This window comes from Nyctereutes procyonoides, unplaced genomic scaffold (genome assembly GCF_905146905.1).
Source record: "Nyctereutes procyonoides isolate TBG_1078 unplaced genomic scaffold, NYPRO_anot_genome, whole genome shotgun sequence".
NCBI classification, from domain to species: domain Eukaryota; kingdom Metazoa; phylum Chordata; class Mammalia; order Carnivora; family Canidae; genus Nyctereutes; species Nyctereutes procyonoides.
In genome coordinates, this window is record NW_026575139.1 from 37,244,710 (window position 1) to 37,269,034 (window position 24,325).

The following is a 24,325-nucleotide window of genomic DNA, read 5'->3' on the forward strand; positions in this document are numbered from 1 at the left end:
AACACTGGCAGTGTTTTTTCAAGAAACAGAATTTTTCTTAAATTTTTATATATGTGTGTATATATATACACACACACACATTATACATATACATATATATACACATATATACACGTGTGTGTGTGTGTGTATATATATATATATATATATATATATATATTTTTTTTTTTTTAATGCCTTAAACTCAAACTCCCAACAGTATTTCCAGGGTTGGAGAATTCTAGGAAATCCATGACCTGTTTCTCTGCCTGGCTGCTGTCAGCAGGAAGAGTACAGGCCATTGGTTAAAAGGTAGTGAAGCATACTGAATAGAGTTGGGCCTCCTCAGTCCAATTCTATTACTATGCTGAGTAAAATTTTCTTCTGAGATTTTTAACTTTGGGGAAAAAAAAATAAATGAAGAGTTTCAAGTGAATAATGGAAGTACAAATGAGCTCTTCAGGGCAGAGACCTGCCTTGTTCAGGAAAATTATCTGGCAGACAGTAGGAGGGCAGTAACCATTTTTTTGAATGAGTAATTAAGTTATAGTATTAACATACATTAGATTATAAATTGTACTCAAATGTAAACTTGAGCGCAAGGACCTATTCATTTCTTTATAGTTCCAAAGTACTTAGCCTAGAACAGTGTTCTATAGATAACCCTCAATACATTTTGTGGAAAAGCTGAATTATTAGTGGAATTAATATGTGGTCAAATGGATGAATACTAAAAGTGTTGGTATAATTCAGATTATTTGAATTACATAACTGATTTATTCTTTAATCCAAATTTCTTAATGTACTAAAAAAAATAAGTGGCTGGAACAGTACACTATTTGCACAGTACTCTAGAAGCAAGCATTATAATTAAAAATGTTTGAAATAGTTCTAAAGCAAATTAACAAAAATACCACTTGGATTTTTTAAAGTTAATGCTAATACTGAGAACTGCTTCTGTTATCTGTAAAAGTATATTTCTTAAGAAAGTGGAAATTAAGAGAGCTTACCTTGCTAAAACAATAAGAGATCAGTGAAATTTTTTAATGTTAAGGTAACAAGAGTCTGCTACACAAAATAGATTTTCTATTAAAAGCAGCAAATTGAGTTCGTCCTATTAAAACACATAAATGAAAGTACATTTGAATGGTATACTATCATCACACAAGAACTTCATCCTCCAAAGAAAATAACATACAACACATGAAAAAATTTCGAGGCATTGCCCTGAGATGCTAATTAGCACACAAAAGGGGGTCGGGAAGGCAAGAACTTATTAAGTGGTACAAAAATGAAGTGCACAAGAGAGGTGCAAAAGTGCCTTTTAAAAGTGTGGTTGGTTCCCACCACCACCATCCTCTCCCCTCCCCCCCAGAATCAAGAACACACATAGTCTATTATGATGTATACTTCCTTTTTTACAATGAAAAATTATATATTGTATGGCAATGCTGACTCATGTGGAAAAGATTTAGTCTTCTCAGAGAACACTTAATATAGTTTTCTCTCACTTCCAAGCTTCATTTTCAGTACTAATAATGTTAACAAGGAATATCTTAACCTCTTTCTATTTAAAAATTCTCAAACCCCCCCCCACCAACCTCTAAGTATGCTATTATGGTCTGAAATATAGCTTTTCATCACATATTTTTTACTTGTGATTTAACAATTTTGCATCTCAAAATCTAATTCAAGGTTTTGAAATTTCTAGAATTAAAAAATTCAGTCTACTTTAAAAATTAAGGAGTTGTCTTCTTATACTAGGAATTTAGTTTTCAGCACTAGCAGGTCTAGTAACCACTCTACACTAGAAGCACTGGTATCTACTGAATGCACACTGAGATGCTTGCAAAGCCATAAGAGAACATTGTCATACTTCGCACTCTACCACAGATTTAGACACTGAGCATTTATTTGTAAGTTTGGAATTGGTTCTGTAATTCCAACTGTTAGGAATTTCTAAATATAAATAGTACTTGTTTTTCTTCATTCATGCTGGATTGAGATATAAATTAAATACAATTAAATTACATTGAAATCTCCTCACAAATAAGAGGGATAACGAAAAGGTTTTGCTGGTATGTAACTACTTAAATCTGAGACATTTCACATTACTTTGCCCACTACTCCCCTAACTTTACATTAGTTTTTAAGGCTATATATACAAATATGTATATTTCCAAGTTAGGGAAAAAACAAATATAACAGAACTGATTATACTACCTTTTATACAGAGTTTCGATTTTGTATTCAATGCTGTATTGTAATCTTACATGTTAATAGTTTTCTAGTGGAGAATCTGCCTACTGAATGATTAAATTACACGTCAATAAATACAATATCCAACCTAGACAGACAAAAATACAGAAGGGCACAAAACAGTAGTCTTTTCTGAGTGACAGATTTAAAAACTTACTTTCACATGCTTAGAGGAATTTAAGCCTAAATTAGATTAGGTTATTTTTATATCTACAATTCTTTAAGCTTTGAAAGTTATTTTTAAAGGCCAACAGCTAAATATTAGCAACATGCTATATTTCAAATCACAAATACATCTTAACTACTTGGATTCTAAAGACATGGACCAGTGAAGAATCACAGGCAAGCACACGCTCACAAACACAAAGGCGCGCGCACACACACATACCTACACACACCCCTACTATAGAGTGTTAGATTGTCAAGCTCTGACAATTATTTTAATGAAACAGTAGGCAAATTGAAGCTGAACCACATCTTAATGAAAAATAAGCAGCCAGAAAGAAATCCATTAAAAAACAGATTAAGAAACAACAGAGACTTAAATCTTGTAGTCTTTCTAATGGAAGGGAAACAGTTTCCATCTGTGCCTTGCAGTACAGTAACAGTATTTCCCAATAAAAGAGACTAACATCTTTCCCCATGAGAAACTTCTCATTTACAATGGCATGATGTTTTGAAAGGGTGGGGTAAAGGAGGAATTACACATACATGATTAAATTTCTTGTTTGTTAAATCAAGCTTTATTGATAAAATGGAATTCAGAATACCTTACTAGGAACAGCAGCAGGCCCAGCCAATCATGATAGCAAAAACGTGGCAGTCTCCTACTATATGTAGGAAGCTGCTGCTTATCAATTAGTCATTCAACGTAAGGACTTGTAAAAGAGGTGCAAAGAATCAAGGCATTTTAGCCCCAAGATTGATATTCTTATGAATATACTGTATTACCTGCAATACTCCTGGCAACAAGGCAAGAACAACCTAAAAGACAGTTAAAGGAAGGGACCAGCTTTATCAACAGTGCCAACCTCACTGCCAAGATAGTTTTCAGTTAACTCCCTGCATATTGGGCTTCGTAAGATTTTGGAATTACTCTCCATAATCGTGTGCACATTTGAGCGTGTAGCTGACATGGCTGCTGCTCTCCCCGTCCCAACCCCAAGTCCAAACACGACATGACTTGAAAGGGCTATATATCTGTTGCATCACACAACAAGCCAAACATTTTTTTGTAACTTTGATAGTGATTTAAAGCAGTTCATAATTAAATATGAGCATTTTGTACAAGGACAATTACACTTTACAAAAAACAAAATCATACAACAAAAATTGCTGGAGTCTGATTTACAACATGAATTATGGTTTGAAATCACGTTTACAGAAGTCTCAAATTTACAAAAAAACAAAAAACAAAAAAACAAAAAAAACCAGTCCTGGGCTAGCTGTTGTACGGCTGAAGCTCTCTGGTGTGATCCACTCTCACCCATGTCACATGTCCTTCTTTAAAGTTGAGGATGGATGTTTAAAAGGTTCAAGGAAGTTGAGCTGTACTCTCCTTTGGAGGTGAAGGTAAACTCCATGGCTAGATGAGCAGTTTTACCACATGTCATCAGTTGATGTAGAGTCCTTCATAAAAGGAAACAAAGCAAAACAAGGAACTACATTAAAGCTGAGAGATGCCAACATATTACTTTCTGGATAATGCAGAAAGATAGGGTTTTGTAAAGCTGACATTTAGACTAACGCTTTTTATAGCATAGAAGTAAGTGTATGTGTGTAAATGAAATATCAGTATTCAATTTGTTAAAAAAAAAGTTAACCCTTTGTTTTGTTTTGAATGAAATATCTGAAATACCATTTTACCATGATGTTGACCAAATGTATTTCTAAACCAGTATAATTGCTAAAAAAATTTATTTTCAATTAAAACCTAACTTTTTTTTAGAACACTACTTGTATAAACTTTTATTACATAAGAAGAAATTAAGGCTTCAAGTAATGTGAGATCTGAGGATTCATAATGCAATATATATCTCAGAGCCGTGCCCAAATGATTTTAAGTTCCCACTTTTCTGTAAACACCAATACTACAACAGAATTCTAACAGGAAATTCAACTGCAGAATATGACATTCTAATGTCTTTTTATATAAGTAGAATTCTCTATGTTAGGATCTAAATGAAGTATATACTCCATGGTTCTCAGCAAAGGTATTTCCAAACATAAAAACTATTTAGTGGAGCTGCGCATTCTGAAGTTCTGTTGCAGCTGCTTATAAAACTCAGAATAATTCAAGATTCTGAGCAGAGCTATTATTCCCAACTTTAAAAAATCATTTAGTGGAGGTAAATCTTTTGAAGCTGATTGCTTGTAGAGGCTTAAAAAAACAAAAATAATTCAAAAGGACTTTCTTCTTTTTTGAGAGAGGTGGCCACTCACCATGATTATGTCCTCAATCACTAGAACTGTGGTGCAGCCAGAATTCAGAGCAATCAATCAGGGGTGTGTGTAAGAGAATGGGTACACTGAACAGCTCTGCAAAAACAGGTAGGAAGGATATGCATTTAGAGTGGAGGGGAAGGGAAAGTAGACAGAGCCAAAATGCTACTTACAGTGTCATCATTTTTGTAAGGATTCAGTCTATTGTAAACGGCTTCAATTACATTCCGCCTAAATTTAAAGAAATGCAGAAAGTTAATTCTTTAGAGCACAAAACTGTTTAATACTTCACAGTTAGGTGCTCATTAAAATGTCAAAGATAATCTTATACTTAGAAATTATTTTAATTCTATTTCTTACTATCAATAAGTGATCCTCACTTTAAGACATTTGAGCCCCAATGATAACTAGAGGTGAATTTACTCTAAAATGTAACATTCCACCAACCCAATTACTAGAAGAAGACTAAGTCATGGTTTAAAAAAAAAAAAAAAGCAGTCTACTTCATTTATATATTGTCTATTTCATTTGAACTGGCTTCTGTGGTTATGAGTCAGCAATGACAATGCAGTTTTAAGATATAACACTAACATTCTGGTTAAGAGTTCAATGTTAGTTTTGAAGTAGAAGTAACTTCAACATCTGCTGCAGTAAAATAATTTAAATAAAATTTACATTTAAATTTCAGCTTTTTGTAATACCCCTTTTAAAAGGCTCGATTTTAAAGCTGAAATTTCCCTGTCAAGTACAGGATCTTATTGAATAACATTTTGTTAAAAAATCTGTAATGGTATTTATAAGTTATAGCCTCCGTACTTCCAAAACTGACTTGAAGCAGTTTAATAGTCATTTCACAGAAAAGTCATATTGGAAGAAAAGGTTTCTAAGAAAAGCTTCAAATAGGAATTTCTACAATTACTAGTTAGAGAAATGATTATAAAGAACATGGCTACATTTACAGAACACAGTAGAGAATGAAGGAAATTGTCTAATATCTTTGTAGGTCAATTATGTGGATATCATATAGAGGTAAAACTGTTTGAATTATAAAATTTCTTAAAGTCTCCACTTAAGTTTATAAAGATGTAAGCTTAATATCTGACACAAATTAGTCCAGTTCTATGAACTGAAGTTCACATAGAAAAAAGCAAGAAATGCATCCTCCTATCTTCCCTCACAACAAAATCCAACCAACTAGGAATCAGTAACCGAAAACAGTGGGAAAATCAGAGATGTAGAAAAATGGCTCAGATGGAAGAAGAGAAAGATGTTCATCCCTGGGGTGATAAATTATCCAGGGATTGACAAAATCAAATTATAATGTAATAAAAATGTAATAAATGTAATAATAATAAAAATGACAATTAGAATTTTGTAGTGCTATATAATTTAGTTTAAAAAATTCTTTCACTATTTAATGCTATCAGGCAATCAATGTAACCCAAGCCTCCACTAAAGACAGCCTTCAGTACAGTCAGTTACAATGACATTCTGACATCTATCCTAAACACACGGCATTTTATCATTAATAATGAAAAACAATGAATCACAGGCTAAACATTTGAAGATACAGGTAATTGCATCACTTTAGCCATTAGGTAAGTATACATCTGATCAATGAACACCTAACATTTTTATGTACTGAGATAAATTTTAACAGGATGCAGAATATAACTTACTTGCTTGCCAATTCACCCCCCGGTGGGAGGCTGGGGATGTTCTCACTTGCTAATGTGCGCATCACATGGACTAAGTCAGGGACGCCTTCCCCCTGCTTCTTTATGATTTCTGGGAATCAGAAGTACTTTTTTTGTAAGTGTTATCCAAATTTAATTTAAAAAAAAAAACTGAAACAAAGATAACTTAGGTTTTTAAAGATGGCATTTACCACATCTGAGATTTTCTAAGCTGGTATTAGGAAAAAAATCAAGTTGACCTTTGAAAATTTGACAAAGGGATGCACAAAATGACACAAAAAAATGAGATACTTTCCAGATTAATTTCAAAGAATGAAAATAAACAAGATAAAAATGTGGAAAAATGTCATGTTAAAATCAGTATATTACATAATCAAGGATATGGGTATATGAATGAGAATATTCTTAAGATGCCAACTAGTTACTTCTGAGGAGGTCAACTCCTCTCTTCAGACTGGAAACATGTTTCCTGAATTTTGCACAGTTTTAAAAAAAAATAACCAACATCAAAATTTGAAAGGGGAAAAAAACCTTTTAAATATAATGTAATTTACTGATCATATACTAACCCAAATCATTTTTACGTATCTTTGTATTTGCAAAATGATATGTAAGTAGCATGTGCAGGTTAGGTTATATAACTGAATACCACTCACAGCTTAATTTTTGTCTGAAGATCTTTAAGCAGTAAACAGCTATGTAATACCATTTCCTTAGTTGGTTATTTGAACAGGGCATATGGAATGGAAAAAAATCTAAATTTCATGATAAATTTTTACAAAGAAAAAATTCAAAAAACCATACAACTGTATTTAAAATTGTTAATTTCAAAACATCCAGTTACAAAATGGGTCAGTGATATGATCTGCAGTGTTGCCATGTAGATGCATACTGTTATTCATACCACAGAATACCAACAATTATGTACAAACAACTTAAAGAATTCTCAAACTATCAAGTATAAGAAGTCTTTTCTTGGAGTTATTTATTCTAAATGCAAGGTCATACTAAAGGTATTTGTAAATTAAAAGTTCAAGTTTTGCTCAATTATCTGTTTTTAAATGTTTATACTAAGACATTTTCTTTGTCATCATTAGGGCAATAAAATTATCATTCTAGTTCTCAATTTGTAAATACCTTTGAAAATCACAATGCATATAAAGATCTTCCATCCTTTAGATCAAGTCTCAAAATATCAATTCCTCATTAAGGCCACATTATATTAAAAAACAGACACTGCTACTCATATTTCTTTAAATGGCTCAAATTGTCCTTTTGGAATTAAGGCCAAATTTCACCATGTATTATTTTTTTGCCTTTTTTTTTTTTAAACCAGTCTTAAATCTGAACAAAAAGCAAGGATCTCAGATTTGGTTTGCCAAGTTCCTTTATTGTATAATCTTTAACAGCTAGTATTCTACATGGTTCTAATGCTGGAAATCTGCTGTACAAAAATAAAGGGTTTTGATGTTTACCTATGCTGCACAATTTCACAATCTAAAGCTGTAATACACTTAACATACAGTCTCTGCTAAGCCAATACAATTATTGGATAGATAACTAAATACAATAGAAATGAACACTGATGATAAATTCAAGCAATGATAGTTTCAGGTCTAAAAAACATTACCTTAATTCACCTATATTTGATGTATCTTACATCTCCTTTGTTAAAATATTGGGGTATTTTAATTGTGAAGAAAATTACAGGAAGACAAATTCTTTAAAAAAAATAATGTAAGGCTTTAAAAACAGTTAATAACTCCTATTCCACATGGGACAATACATTTAAACTATCTTACCATTAATGCTACACTAGCATTGCTTCTGCTTTTAAAAAGGAAAACAAAATGAAATATTCCTTCACTTGCTCTTGGACTATACATTTTAAATAGAATTGTAAAAAGATTGAATGCTTTTACTAAAGAATATATATATATGTATAGAAGATATGTTTCTCATACTAACATATAAACACATTCTGCTCTTCCCCACTTCCCTCCACACCAAGTCTGAGGGATCCTAGCAGTCATCTCCAAATTAACAACTTTAAAGCTTGGGCAGTCAGCAGAAAAGATTTAAAAAGTACAAGAACAATCTTAAATTGGCTTAGAAAGACCACAAACTTAAGTGATATAGTTTAAATTATGAGCTGAGTCTTTTTATCGCAACCCTAGAGAGAGTCAAGTATTTGGAAGGGCACAGGTAATAGGAGCGCTGAAAAGGCTTTCCTTTGATGGTGTGGACAGAGAAGCCAAAAGTATGCAAAATAAATAAAATGAGGTTTAGTAGGTCACAGCAATTTTGAAGACATGTATTTAAAGAAATAAAGAAAAAAAAAGAAAAAAATATTCAGTGCCTGTTTTAGAAGCTGAATGCAGTACTTTTTACTTAGAACAACTTTTGCAATATAGTTACATTCTATGTTTTAAAATATAGTAGCAATTTTAATTAATTTATCCTCTAGTTGCAGTCTTATCAAACCTACCTCAATAAAGAATAATTCATCAATAAAGAATATGAAACTTGATTTGTAACATAGTAATCTCAAATTGAATGATACAAGTATAATACTTCAACATATCAAAAATACTGAGTATTGATGTAAACTGTTCAGGTGGTAATTCTTCCTTGATAAAAAGCAATAAAAAAACTTAATATTATAACATAAAATTATGTATATAAAGCAATTATTTAGAATTGCACCAAAAACTTAAGAGTGCACACAATAGAAAAACGTTTTAATTCATTTCTAAAAACGTGATCCTATTTCATAGTAAATGAAACGGAAGTACTTATTCTTTAAATCAGTAAGAAAACATGTACACCCAAATTACTTAAAAGTGCCAATAAATCAAATACCAATTTATCCCAATACATATTCTTATGGTTTCATTTTTCACTAGCCAGCAGTTTGAACCAATGTGATATAACTTGGTAGCATTCTAAATATTTTATTTTACTGTATTATATATATAAATAACATTTCAAAATGATTCATTTAAAATATAAGAATTCCAAGAGCCTTAGGTAATAGTGAGAAAACAAACCCATTGAATAGTATGTCCAATGAATGAAATACTAAATAGTACATACATATACTAGATATATCACTATCAAGTGGGGAAAGAGATAAAAACAAAATAGCAGCTCTAGATAGTACTGAAAATCAAAACCAATCATGATTCTAATAGCAGACTGATTATAATTGATATCAAACAGTAAAAAGGGAGAAAACAAAATTAAAGTGCATATTAATTTTAAATAATGTAGGCACAGCGGAATATAATAGTGTGTAGGTCAACGCTTACATGCTATTAGATCTTTAACGTGCAAATTCATGACATTAGGAGCCAAAAATGCATTTTAACGCTATCATAGGCATGTCAAGTTTTTCTGCTTAAAGAAACTGCAAATCTTGCAAATCTATATGCTTATTGCATATATGTAGCAAAATGGAATTCTCTGGGGAGATCTTAGCATTATAAGCAGTAGCTGCATATAAGGTCATTTATATTTTTTCAAATATTTAAAGGCATTACACTTGAGAGTTACAAACATCTTTCTAATTGTCTCAAAGTAATTTGCAGAATTAAGACAAACATATTTCTGGAATTCCCAACTTAGTTTTGCTTTTATTCAGCATTTATATTTCTGCCAAGTAGACACCTAGTATATCTTCTATTCAGGTCTATGTTGTCTTGGTGAGGAAATTTATGGCTTAGGCAAGAAGACTTGAAACAGTTTAAAATATATTTGTAAAAGCTGTGGCATATGAAAGTTTCTAATAACCAGGCTGTGATCTTCAAGTTATTTAAAAAAAAAAAAAGTCCTAAAGATCTTAAATCCGTATACATAACTTTACACAGAAAGATGGTATTCAAATTATCACCATCATAAATAATCTACTTATAATTAAATAAACCACATATCAGACTTTCCTGGCATAAAATTACTCATGCCAGTGAATTCATCAAGAATTTCAAAGCATACAAACACTTTTTTAGCCTTTTTAAACAAAAGTATCCTGAACAGAATGTACAGGGTCACACTAGTTCTTATTTCTAATAGAACTGTAATAGGACAATCAAAAGCATCTGAACAGTTACTACAGAAATGCCCTTTCCCACTTTTGTACACTAAACACTAGATGTCAAAGGCATGTAAAGATCTAAAAGCTAAAATATTAAAGTTTGATTGTGTTGAGGTTTTTCTTTAATTAAAGCTACTTATTTTTTGTTAAATGATCCACCTTCTACTCTGCTTTCCAGGTACTTGTCCAATTCTGCCTCCTTCTTCACTGCTTCTGGTGATACTTTGGGGGCATTTGGAAAACAGATCAATATCACACTCATGTTGTCTCGACTTCCCTGGGAAGAAAAAAGTTTGAGAAATATTATAATCTTTTGTCTGGCTCTTTAAAGCCTTGAGAACTTTTACAGCCATGACACTTTTAATTATACTTGCTCTAACATATATACATACATATATATATACACTTATATTTCATGGAGAAAAAATATGCATATGTAGAGAGGCACACCCCTGTACACATATACTACATATGGTATACGGTATAACTAACACTCCAAAAGACAGGAGAAACACTACAGGTTAACCTCCACTACAGAAATCATTTTTTTTAATGCTATACAGCAAAAAGATTTCTGAACATTTTACTGGTGGCCTACTTAATTTGAAGTGATACCTAATAAAAATACACAAACATACACACACACACACACACACACTCATTCAACAAAACTGAAAATTCTAGTGGCATTCCTTACAAGAGGATTTGACCTATACTTACATGTATACTTGAAACACTTATATTTAAACTAATTTGCTTCATAATAAATAGAAACATGGAATTAGAAGTAAAGCTATATATATAATTTAAACATTTTTAAAATTTTAATAATTTAAAAAAATTAACTTTTAGGAAATATATTTATTTTTAAAGATACCTAGGTATGATTAAAATACCTGAATCAATGTTAGCATCCCTAATATTCCTCTCTCTCTTAGGAACTGGAGTTAACTTTTACATCTTAAGTATCTGATTCCTCAATATGGGAGAACTGACCTTATGCCATTAGTTTAAGTAAACCAAGGAATTTAATATTAAAAAGAATCTTGGATAAAAACAGTATAAAATACGGCAGATGATAAGGTACTGAATAATTTTTAAAATGGAGAATGCAGAAGAGATAAAGTGTTAGATGAGTCCTAATTTACTAGTGTCTGAATGTTACAATTCTCTCAAGAAAATAGCATTTAATTTAGCCAGTGACTATCTAATTCTCAAGAGTTCCAGAATTAAGACCAACAAATGGATACTACTCTTATGCATACTATAAGGGACAAAGAACATATGCATCACTGTTCAGGTCTCCTCAAATTCAGAAATCAGTAGTGTGCACTAGTAAGTTGCTGCTCTATTTGTTGTTGTTGTTGTTTTTTTTTTTTTTTACATATCTGCTGGATATTACATAAACTTGATTTGTGTTGGATGTTACATAAATCTGATTTCTAAGTATGATCAGATTTTAATTAAGATTTTAAGTAGAGCTGGCAGTATGCTTATAAAACTACAGAGAACATAAAGATGGCTTTCTATTTCTACATGTTAAAAGAAAATCAAATATGTTGCCTCAGAAGTTTTATAAAATCAACATTTGTTAAAGAAAAAGAAAAAAATTACTAACAAAAAATTTAATTCCTCAGCAGTCCTATAAGTTAGATACTATGAATCTCTACTCAATAGCTGAGAGAGGCTGAACAACTGGTCCAAGACGATGGAGTACAAAAGTGACAGAGGTAAGCCTGACTCAAGGCCTGACTCAGGTGGGCTCCCTCTTGCTCAGCTTCCTCCTCTGTAAAATAAAGGGGCTGAGCTGGCTCATCTACGATATGATCCCCTTTGATAATCCCAACAACCCCATGAGACAGGGTGATAGTATCTCTTACCTTTTTTACAGTTAAAGAAACTGATTTTCCAGAAAGCTGAAATAGCTTACCTGAAGTCATACACAGTCTTACACCAAGTTCTTCTGACTCCGCGTTCAAGGCTATTTTTATCATATCATGCCAATTAATCACTAAACTTTCTTTGTTAGTGCTACAGATTCATTAGACTATAGTCTCAAAGTACTTCCATGAATGTAAGGCAATATCACATGATAAAAATAAATTATTAAAATTCTAAAATGCTTTTTATTCATTAGACACAGGGGCCTAACCCTCCCCCCCCCATGCCTTTCCTTTTAAGACACACACCATGATATACTCTTTCTGCCTTTGATAATCTTCTACAATATTAAAAAGCTGAGGTAGTCATGGTTACTAAAAGACCATTCAGATTATAACTCTTGCATATTTAGTAATTGGATAATTTCTAAAAATGTTTCCTAAATGTTCATAATTGGTAAAGAGTATCCTACAATTTTGTGCCCAAAACTCATTTCTGAGAACTAGTTTCTAAAATGATTAAATACGAGAGTAATAATTAAGATGACATAAAATCATTTTTATCTTTTAAAATAAAGTCTAGCTACCTTATACAAACAGGTGTCGACTACTTCATTGCAAACTTTCTCAAGGTCATCAGTGACTTCAAGTCTGGATCTTACAAAATCACAGAGCTCTTCATTTCCCATAACATCCCAAATACCATCACATGCAAGGATAATGAACTGATCATCTTCTTCAGATCTTTCAATATCATGGACTTCAGGCTCTGGTGAGACAAGCTGCTCTGTAGGACCTTTTCCATGGACACATTTGTAATCAAAGTCCCCAAGGGCCCTCGATACAGCCAGAGAGCCATTCACACGCTGAATCATTACAGAACCACCTGCATTCTGAATTCGTTCTTTTTCCAGCGGATTACTTGGTTTGTGATCTTGTGTGAAGAAGTGAACTTTCCTGTTTCTACAAAGTAAACCTCTCGAGTCTCCACAGTTAATGAAATAAGTATGTTGAGGAGAAATTAAGACACCCACAGCTGTTGACCCACTTCTATCTGCACCATGTTTCTTCTCTGACATAACTCTCATGTGTTCATCAATCTCCAGAAAACCTGTTCTGATTCCATTCTTTACATTTTCCACAGAAGGTGCTCCTGCAGACCCTTTAAAATCCTGGTTATTGGTGATGTGATCTAACAAATGCTCACAGCAGTATTTGGCAACCTGAGAACCAGCATGCCCATCATACACAGCAAAGAATGACCAGGTTTCAAGTCCACTTGGCAAACCGATCACAGCCGTATGTGCATCCTCCATTTCAACTCGCCAACCTTGCATGCTGCTTAGCCCATATCGCAACCCATTACCCTGCCCCTGGGCATTATGTTTTTCCATCTTTGGTTTGTCTAAAAATGCTCCCATTATGTCTTGATATTCTAGGTCTGCAAAGGAAGAGAAACAGAAAAGTTAATAACTATCTTATATATAAAATACATTTCCAACATCCTTTTTAAGAGTGAAAGAAATATAAAGAAAGCTTTAAATAAGAAATCACAACTCAGGGGCAGTCGGTTAAGCATCAGCTCATGATCCTGGGATTGAACCCCATGTCATCTGGCTCCCCACTCAGTGGGAAGCGGACTTCTCCCTCCCTTACCCCTCCCACCACTCATGCTCACATGCTCTCTCTCATTCTCTCTCAAATAAATAAAAATCTTTAAAAAAAAAAAATCACAACTCTTATAAGCAGACACTTATCGTGTTGCTGACTTAGAACCTAGAGATTAACAAGAAAGAATTGGGAGAGAGGTTGATCAGGCACAGCTTAGAATGAACAACAGGCAGAGGGAACTAAGACATCAAGATAAAAGTAGCTGACATGCCACTTCCCCACCAGAAACAACCACCTGAGGTAGAAAGGAGACTGGCAGTGGTTATCAGTTTCCATGAACCAGGACAAGTGTTTTAGGATGCAATGAACAGGTGAATCTCTCTCTCAGACCTAAATTGTATGTGTATGTTAATCAAGAAAAAGCCAAATGAATTCACAACATACCAAAAGCCTACTAATTCAAAGCATCTTGGTTGATTATTTAGGATTTTCTAGTTTTATTCTCAACTACCTACAGTTTTGTTCCTAATATATGAACTCTCTGAAAAAGTAAAAAAATGATCTACTCACAATGATCCAAATTTGCACACTCATTCCTTTAAGTGTCTGCTCATATCAATCCCCTTAACTGGAAACCCTTACCCCCCTCCCTACTTAAAGAAAAAAGTGTATCCATCTTGCAAAATCTAGTTCAAATTCTACCTTTTCCAAAGGTTTTTCAGTCTTTGAAAAAGCTATTAGTTATTAAATTACAATAAGGAGTACAACCTCAACTGCCAAAGTGCAAAGCAATTATATATGCACACAACAAAGCTTTTTATATATAACAAAATCAACCTATTGTGATCTACTGTTCTATCAACTTAGCAGTAATCACATGTATCATTATTATTATATTCTATGACCATTAGGTATAAACAGTAAAGGAGATTAGAGGGTCTAGGAACAGCCACGTGGACAAGCCGGAAAGCTGAGCTATCTAATCCTTTCCCAATAATCAAAAGCTAAAAATTCTGGTCTGAAATGGGCCCATACAACACAGAGAGACAGCTGGTTAAAATTTAGGTTGACCTTTACTTGAGTAATAGCCTAGGAATGTAGAGACATGGGATCAAAGTCATCAAATAAGTCACAACTGAACTCAAACCAATCTAAAAGAAGGACAGAATTAAATTTAATGGAGGTAAAATGGTGAGGGGAAGTATGGGTAGGTAAAAGTACCTAGATAAATCAGGATGCAGTTATGAGACTAAGGGATTGATGATGCTAGTGATGCTAAGCTTTGAGAAGAAGTTGGGAGAAAAAGGGTAAGAAAAACTCCTTAGGAAGGTAATAGTTTCCCAGTAACCTTTTCCCCCTTCTTTTCCTACCAGGGCCAAACTAATACACAAGAGAGAAGTCTGGCTGATTGGTGTGATAAAACAATCTCCTGCCTACTCCTCTGTCCCCCAGTACAATTCCACTAATGAAGGTAAATAATGAAAACTAGCCATCATTCTTTATGAGGGTAAAATCTAATCTTTATGATTAGATTACCAGATATCAAGTTGGTATACATTATTATGATAAGAGTGAGTGCTTTGATTGGACAAAGGATAACATAATGATGATATCTTAATAGCAGACAATATTTAAGAATAATTCTAAATCATTCATTCATTCTCAACAACCCTCTAAAGTGGGTAATAATATATCTTCAATTTATAGATGAATCTTAGTAAGACAAAAGAACTTGGCCAAGGTTACTCAACTGGTAAGTTTAGAGGAATCAGGACTCTAATTCAAGTACCATTTACTACTAAGACAATGGTCTTGATCATGGATATACAAAAGAATTATTTGTGGACTTTTCAAAAAATTATAATTAACAAATCGGAATTTCCAGGATAGGGTTGGAACCTAGGCATCTGTGCATCTGTAGAAAAGATTAGATGGGATGCCCAGATAGATAAATAGCTAGATGATGACTGAGCCATCATGAAGTTAAGTCATCTGCTGAAGGTCAAAAGCAATTTGCCTCATCTCTGTACCTCAATACCTTTAGCTAGGCTAAAGGAGAGGAGAGAGATACACTTAAGATGCTTGATATCTACTAATATAGCATTCCTTATCTGTACAACGAACATACTTATACTTACCTCTGAATGTTGCTTCAAGGTTTAAATGAGGTAGGCAAAAATAAGGCACTCAGCAAACAAACTAATTATTACTACATTTCTACACACATAGTCACAGCTGGATTCTGATATTACCTAATAGGGAACTTATTATTTTCTTTTGCAGAAAAGTCCAGTAGCTATTTTCCAGATATATATATAAAACTATCAAATAAATAATTCTTTGAAGATAAACAGGGTAAAATTCCTAAAAACAAAACCCAAACTTTGAAAAAATGTATTAGAAATGTAAATACGTAACAAACCAAGTCAACCATCTGATAAAATTTTAGGTACAGGTCCATAGCAAATATAAAAATCTACATACATCAAGGACAAATTAATAATTTTGTGGTTGAACTTTCACAAAGTGAAAATAGACAATTCAGAAATCTTACCTCCTGGGATTCTGAGTAATTTGTAGAATCCAAGTGAAGCAGCCAACAATAGCTACATAAATATAGCAGATGGTTATGCAAATACAACACTTACCAGAAACTACTTACTTATAAATACTATGTTTACATAGTCATCTTCCAGAAGTGGACTACTAATTATATAGTCAAATTATTAAGTTGGCATATATCTATAAATAGTAAATCCAAGGAGATTCAATTTGCCCATGAAAGCTTAAGCTAGTTTCTAAGAGAAATTCTAGAGTTGCTTCGTCTTAAATCTACTCTGAGCACATGCTGGATGGATCTCACCACAACACTAGCTTATCAGTTGATATGAACTTTTCAAAACAAAGTACTATGACAATCACAAGACTGAATTCATCTTTGATATAATCAGAAAATTTAGTGAACGCTTTTTGTCTTTGAAAACCAAACTAACTCCTAAATTGAAAAATTCTAAGGTTGGGCCAGGAAGTCATTCATTAAAGTTCATTCACAGGTTTTTATTAAGCAAAATTGATCCCATAATCATAGCAAAAAATCTTAAACCTTGTCATTTGGTTTAATCTGCTCAAATATCCTGCCCCCCCCCGCCCCATAAAAGCTCTATATAGTCAACTGTTAAGATCCTTAAGTGACATATTAGCCCCAAAACAAGAATCATTCAAGTAACAGTTTGAGCAGTCTCTTAGCAAAAAAACTGAGGAGTAAAACCATACAAGGTCTTTCTCTGTTTACCTATGGGGACACAGTCTAATACAGAACCCCTCCAGGCTCCCTAAACAAAGAACAAAATAGACATATGTAAACAATGTAGAGAAATTATATTCTAAAGACTAGGGGGAATTAAGAGGGGGATAAAAAACTATGTATGAGAGACTAGGAGCTCCTTGGGGAAAGAGGGAAAAAAATGGAACTAGCAGTATAGGTGGCAGTGTACATAATATGGCAAAATTCAAGTCATGTGCAGTAGGCTGTGGGATATAAACTCTTTACTACTACCAAATGTTTATTCTACACTGCCCACTAATGCTTATATATGAACAGACTTGGTCTTTATGTGACTCCTTCTTCTCTAGCTACCTGCCTTTCCCTTCCCTTTGTGATTCAACTTCTTAAAAATAAGTGTTGATGCTCCACATTGTTGCCCGGCTATTCCACCAAATGAGCTCCTCCAAATTGCTTAATCCAATGAACGTTTTTAGTCCTGATTTCACTGACTCTTACAACAGCATTCGATACTCCCTCTTCCAACTTCCCACTGGCTTTTCAAGATGTTACACACACTCCACTTTCCTCCTGCCCTTAGCTTTTCCATTCTTGTTCCTTTTGCAGGCCCATCTTCATCTTCCAAGCCATTAATATTGACATTCAAGACTTAGACCTAAGCCCTTTTCTCACTTTATGCTGGCGTCTGAACTACTACTATTCATGTGTATGAAGGAAAGGGAACCAGATGATATTTTAAGATACACAAGGATCAAAGTATACACTCATACTTTTTAAATGAGAAATCCAGCCAAGCAAATATCTACTCACTGTGTTTTAAAACTATGTTCATCTCTATGATGTGTCATTAGTTTCTCTTAAATAACCTGCTTCTTAAAAATCATCTAAAAAAAAAAAAACAAAACCCACATATAAAGTAAAAAGAAATTGCAAAATTGCCTACTTATCCAAATTACTACTAAGGAGACCCCCATTTTATGTCTATAAATGGAAATAGCTTTTATAAGATTAAACTTAAAAGTTATAGATGCATCCAATATGTGACTTTAGACAAATCCTTTAGCTTAATTTCTAACTCTGTTCATTGATAAACAACCCTGATTAACCATTTTCAGAACAATTACCTTGTTCTGAGAAATGTTGAAATGAGAAGCCTAAAGTTCTAAGAATACCTAGGTAAATGGCATTAGTAAATACTATTTCAGTCTAAAATCATGCTGATGAATTCCATTAAAATTTTTTTATTCCCAATACTAAATATTATGAGATAAAATTATTTTACAACAGAAAAATCAACTTACAGAGAATGAAAAAAGAAAAAAACAGCTACCAACTAGGACTACAAACTGGTAGCCTGAATTTGATCTTCACATATATTGTTAGCCCCTGCCCCTGAACATGTGTTCTCCAGAGTTCCTACTACTCCTCCTTATTGACCACATGGCATGTGAGCTTACATCATTTGATAAAGAGGACAATGCTTGTGACTGTAACAGCATTCAATCCATAAGGATTTACTCTAATCTGATTTTTCATGAAGTGGCTACCTCATCTCAGAGAAGCAAAACAGAATGATACTTGTAATTAGCTGAATAATGGCTTCAAAGGTACCAGGTCTCAATCCCATAAATGTTACCTCATTTGGAAAGAGTCTTTGCAGGCATGATTAGTAAGAAACTTGGAATAGGGAGATTATTTTGGATTATACTGAGGCCCCTAAATGCAATCAGAAGTGTCCGTATAAAGAGGCAAAGCAAGAATTGTCACAGAGGAGAAATGATGTGAAGAGATTTGAAGATGCTGGCCTTGAAGATTACAAGAGATATATGGCTACAATCCAAGGAATGCTGCATTCTTCCCTAAGGCCTCCAGAGTGAACACATTCCTGCCAACACTTTTGGAATGATGCCCTCTAGAATGGTAGGTAAGAGAATGAATATGTATGACAATAAGAAACTGGAGTATAAAAGTATTAATAGGGCTAAGGAAAGAATTTAAGAGATAAAAATTATTGTAATATTTTAAATGGCATGTAAAACAATAATGAGCAAAGAACCTAGAGAAAACAATCTGCAAGGGGTAAAATTCAAAGTAAGAGAAAACTCACCCTGTATGCAGTTAAGAATAAAGAGATAGAAGTAGGTTAAGGATACAAACAATGCAGATCCAACAATTTACTTAGTATACTGTAAAAAGAAAATCAAATAATGGAGAAGAAATAAAACTTTAGAGAAAAAAGAAATTAATCCTAAACTGAGGGAAAATTTGAATTGATGATTGAAAGTGTTCATCAAGTAGTAATTTTAATAGAAAATAACCAACACCAAAGTATAGTTTGATAATGAATTTTAAGAATACAAGAACTCAAATGAAACAGTCCAAAAAAATAAAAAATAAAAAAAACAAAAATAAAATCAGGTTGGGCTCAAACTTTTGTCACAATATGCAATAATGAAGTAATGCCTAAAAATGTTGAGAGTAAAGGAGGATAGTCCCAGAATTCCACACCCAGCAAAGGTGGCATTTATATGTGAAGAACAGAAAAGTTATTATCAACTATGCCAGCACTAAAAAGGTATCATTCAGGGGCGCCTGGGTGGCTCAGTCAGTTGAGTGGCCAACTTTTGATGTTGGCTCAGGTCATGATCTCAGAGTCCTGGGATGGAGCTCCACATCAGGTTTCATGCTGAGGGGAGAAATCTGCTGTGGATTCTCTCTCCTTCTCCCTCTGTCTCTGCCCCTGTGTGTGCGTGCAAGTGTGCACAAGTTCACTCTCACTCAAATAAGGTCTTTAAAAACCTATTTAAAGAAAGATTAATGCCATCAAGAGATTAATCAAAACCAGAAATACAATAAATGGAGATGTTATAGTATATATAGGACTTTGGGATGGGCAGAATACACTTAAGCAAGTACAGCTGACCCCTGAAAAACATGGGTCTGATCAGCACAGGTCCACTTACTTATACGTCACTTTTTTTTTTAAATAAATGCAATATATTACTATAAATGTATTTTCCCTTTGTTATGATTTTCTTAACATTTTTTCTCTAATTTTAATATAAGAATATAGCATATAGGGGCATCTGGATGGCTCAGTGGTTGAGTGTCTGCCTTTGGCTCAGTTCGTAATCTGGGAGTCCTGGGATCAATTCCTGCATCAGGCTCCCCACAGGGAGCTTGCTCCTCCCTGTGCCTATGTCTCTGCCTTTCTCTTTTGTGTCTCTCGTGAATAAGTAATTATGGTGCTTTATTCATAGTGTCCAACGGTCAACTGTGTAACAAAAGTCAAGGGTTGTGACTTTAACTTCAGAGAAAGAAAAGCATAAGGAATAAGTCAATAAATAAGACTTTTTAAAAAAAATTGATGAGCTTGTACTCTAAAATTTTAACTTATGAATTTTATGAGCTAAATATTTTTATGTCAGATAATTCAAAACTCAAAAATACTATGTGCTAAAATTAAGACTATATTTTCTGTTCAAATATGATTGAAATATTGATTAAAAATCAAGCATTTAACTTGACTGAATATTGGAAAGCAAAAGCTTTAAAGTTTCTTAACATACTCCCACCCATCCTATCCCAGGTACCCCTCCCCCCATAAAGAAGAAAAAGAAAAAGAAAACAAATGACACAGGCCATATTATCTGACTTTAACAATAACGGTAGATGTTAAACGGTAGATGTTGGTAACAATAAAGAAAAAAGAAAACTTCAAACATCTGGAAATTACTTTCCAGCTTCTAATCAACCTTGCATTGAGTTTGTATATTTTTACAATTACAGAATATTTAGAAAAAATAATGATAAGTAAAGCCTTTTATCAGATTTTGTAAGATGTGACCAAACCTTACTCAGGAAAATTCATTTTCTTAGTAAAAAAGTGATAATCAGTATACTAAATCTCAACTGAAAAAGTAAAAAGAACAACCACTTGCATACACACAGACCTAAGGAAAGAAATACATTAAGGAATATATCAAGAAAAATTAAGGTAAACATGATATCATGAGAGAAAAATGAGTAAAAGAGATAAAACATTAGGTAGTCTGAGAAAAACTATTATTCAAAATTAGAACTCAAGCTATACTTGCCTCAGACATAGGTGCTTTGTTTTGTTTTTATAAAACACACTGTACAATTCTTTGCTAATAAAATTGAAAACGTGGAGGAAATAGACAATGTTCTGGAAAAACAAATTAACAAATTTTTTTCAAGCAGTGACAAAACAGAGATCAGTAATTCTGGAAATAAATGAGAAAGTTACCAAAGAACTAACCTTCAAAAGAACTCTAGAGCTCATGAAAAACAAAATAAAAAAAGCAGAACCACCATTCCAGGTTAAAGAAAACCACAGAGATATGACAATAAAGTGTAATATGCAATTGTGCACTGGTTTATATATATTTGTGTGTGCAAAAAGAATATGCATTGTATACACACAAAGGGAAAAAAGAAAATTTATAAAACAAATGTGGCAAAAAAATTAGTCATTCAGGTAAATACAAAAGTTCACTCTACCTTTCTTCAAATTTTCTGTAAATTTAAATTGTTTTTAAAATATAGTTATGAGGGACGCCTAGGTGGCTTGGCCTTTGAGTGTCTGCCTTCAGCTCAGGGCATGATCCTGGAGTTCTAGGGTGGAGTCCCACATTGGGCTCCCTGTGGGGAGCCTGCTTCTCCCTCTGCCTATGTCTATGCCTTCTATGTCTCTCATGAATAAATAAGTAAAATCTTTTAAAAAAATAAAGTTATGAAAAATAAGTGTATCAGACAATTTCACAACCAAGATCTTGCAAGCCTTAAAAAACATAATACTGCCCCAATTACCTAAATTACCTAGAGAAAAAAGCTTCCCAGTTCATTTTTCAAACTTACCATAATCCTGATTAAAAAATGGCAAAGACAGTACCAAAAAATAAAACTATAGTCCAAAAATATTAATATAGATACAAAAAATCCTAAGTAAAATACAAGCATATAGAACAAATCACCAAGTAGAGCTCATTTTAAGAATTTAACTATGAGCCAACATTCAGCAACCTATTAATGTCATCTTTTTTAAAAAGTTCAAAGAGAAAAAAACTACATGATCATCTCTTCATCTGATAAAATTTATTCCATAATACGGTACTATATATTTCAAGCCAAAGAGGAAGCATAGTGATTAGAACAATTCCCAGAAAAGAAGCAAACACAAGGATACCTGCTACTCTTACCCTAATACTTAGTGAGGTCTAGAAATAGAGATCAATATGGTTAAGATTTTTTAAAAAGGAATAAAATTATGAGAAGAGATCAAATTGCTATTTGCGGATAATAACTGTGTGATGGGAAACTCAAAATCTAAAACATTATTAAGAAAAAAGGTTCAGGGCAGCCCCGGTGGTGCAGCGGTTTAGCGCCGCCTGCAGCCTGGGGTGTGATCCTGGAGACCCGGGATGGAGTCCCATGTCGGGTTCCCTGCCTGGAGCCTGCTTCTCCCTCTGCCTGTGTCTCTGCCTCTCTCTTCACTCTCTCTGAATGAATAAATAAATAAATCTTTAAAAAAAAAAAAAAGGAAAAAGGTTCAGTATGGTTATCTGACTACATACAGAAAACTGTTAATAATAACCACTTAGAAAATAAAAAGATGCCAATAAAAGTATACCTAAATAAATAATCAAAGAAATATTCAGGACCTTTAAGAAGAGAGCCTCAGAATAAAAGACACTCCTCTTTCTGAGACAAGAAGATTCAATATTGCAAAGATGGTTATCCTCCCTTTATTAATCAATAAATTCAGTGTAACCACAACTGGGCCTTTTTGTTCCCAGACCTTGATGAAATGATTCCAAAATTTATATGAAAGAATAAATGTTTGAGAATAGCCAAACATTCTAAAAAAACATTAGCATTTTCCATTTCTAGTATTAATTTCAAATTATAGTATTTAAGAGGGACTACCGTTACAAGATTTATCAATATAATAGAACTGAGACTCTGGAAAGACAACTGTGAGAACAAAAATTCAATAAATGGTGTTAAAACAGCTGGCCTATTTCAATCCTTCCCTCCCTATCACACATCTTAAAATAAATACCAGGTAATTAAAGATTTAATTTTGAAGTACTATAATAAAACCATACAAATACATCTAGGTAAATATTTCTATAACCTTATAGTAGGAAAGGACTTTCTAAGTGTAACCTTTTTTTTTGGCATTGGGCAAAAGAAGACTCTAAAGGAACAAAAAGCAATTCCATAGGAATAAGACTTCTACACTATAAAACCAAACTCATAAGCTTAAAAGGCAAATATCTGTAAATAAGTATTTGCAAGATGTATGGTAAAGTTAATATTCCTAAAATAGACAAAAGTCTCTTAATAAGACAATAAAATGAGCACTTTAAAGGAAAAGAAACAAAGAACAGGCACTTCAATTTATAAAATAATACAAATGGACAATACATGGAGTAATAACCAATCTCAGTAGCCAGTAAATGCAAATTTATTTTTTATTATCAAAAATTAAAAATTATAATGTCCAGTATTGGCTAAGGAGTAAAATAAAATACGCTTCTCATAGGTAGAAGAGTAAACTGCCACCTTTCTAAAGGACATGTATCACACACATTAATATTAAATATTGACGTCCACTTAAATGGTTTTCTATATTCACACTCTGAAGTGCCCTTCTATTCCAAAAGTACTTTAAAACAAAGGGACGCGGGGTGGTTCAGCGGTTGAGTGTCTGCCTTTGGCTCAGGGCGTGATCCCGGGTCCAGGGATCGAGTTCACATAGGGCTCCCTGCAAGGAGCCTGCTTCTCCCTCTGCCTATGTTTCTGCCTCTCTCTCTCTCTCTCATGAATAAATAAATAAATCTTTAAGAAGATCAAGCCACCTGCTAAAGATAAACTCTTGTAATACAAAGCTTTTTGTGAAGCTGAAACCATGTGCCTCCCGGGTTCAACTAACAGAGATGGACAAGAGTCTACATCCTATATGAGTAGTAACAGAGATTAAAAATGCCTGGTGCAAGGCTGGCATAGTACTCAAGCTCCCTGAAACTCATGCCTGGGGTTGAGGAACTCTGTT

The 24,325-nt window shown here is 33.3% G+C and overlaps 1 protein-coding gene across 4 annotated transcripts in view; it reads right to left on the minus strand.

Annotated features, from left to right (window-relative positions):
* Nucleotides 1-2,953: 2,953 nt before the first annotated feature.
* The window catches only part of PPM1A (protein phosphatase, Mg2+/Mn2+ dependent 1A), a 39,147-nt gene continuing 17,775 nt past the window's right edge, over nt 2,954-24,325 (minus strand). For 2 of the 4 annotated variants that reach the window (XM_055304574.1, XM_055304576.1), the window contains exons 2-6: nt 12,938-13,791; nt 10,630-10,747; nt 6,360-6,468; nt 4,854-4,911; nt 2,954-3,867 (exon numbers count right to left, since the gene is read on the minus strand). In XM_055304574.1, coding sequence (XP_055160549.1) covers nt 3,838-3,867; nt 4,854-4,911; nt 6,360-6,468; nt 10,630-10,747; nt 12,938-13,771 — 1,149 coding nt within the window. In that variant the 5' untranslated portion in view covers nt 13,772-13,791 and the 3' untranslated portion in view covers nt 2,954-3,837. Of the gene's footprint in view, nt 3,868-4,853; nt 4,912-6,359; nt 6,469-10,629; nt 10,748-12,937; nt 13,792-16,515; nt 22,753-24,325 lie in introns of those variants that run through there. The other 2 variants (XM_055304577.1, XM_055304575.1) reach the window with 2 other exon arrangements.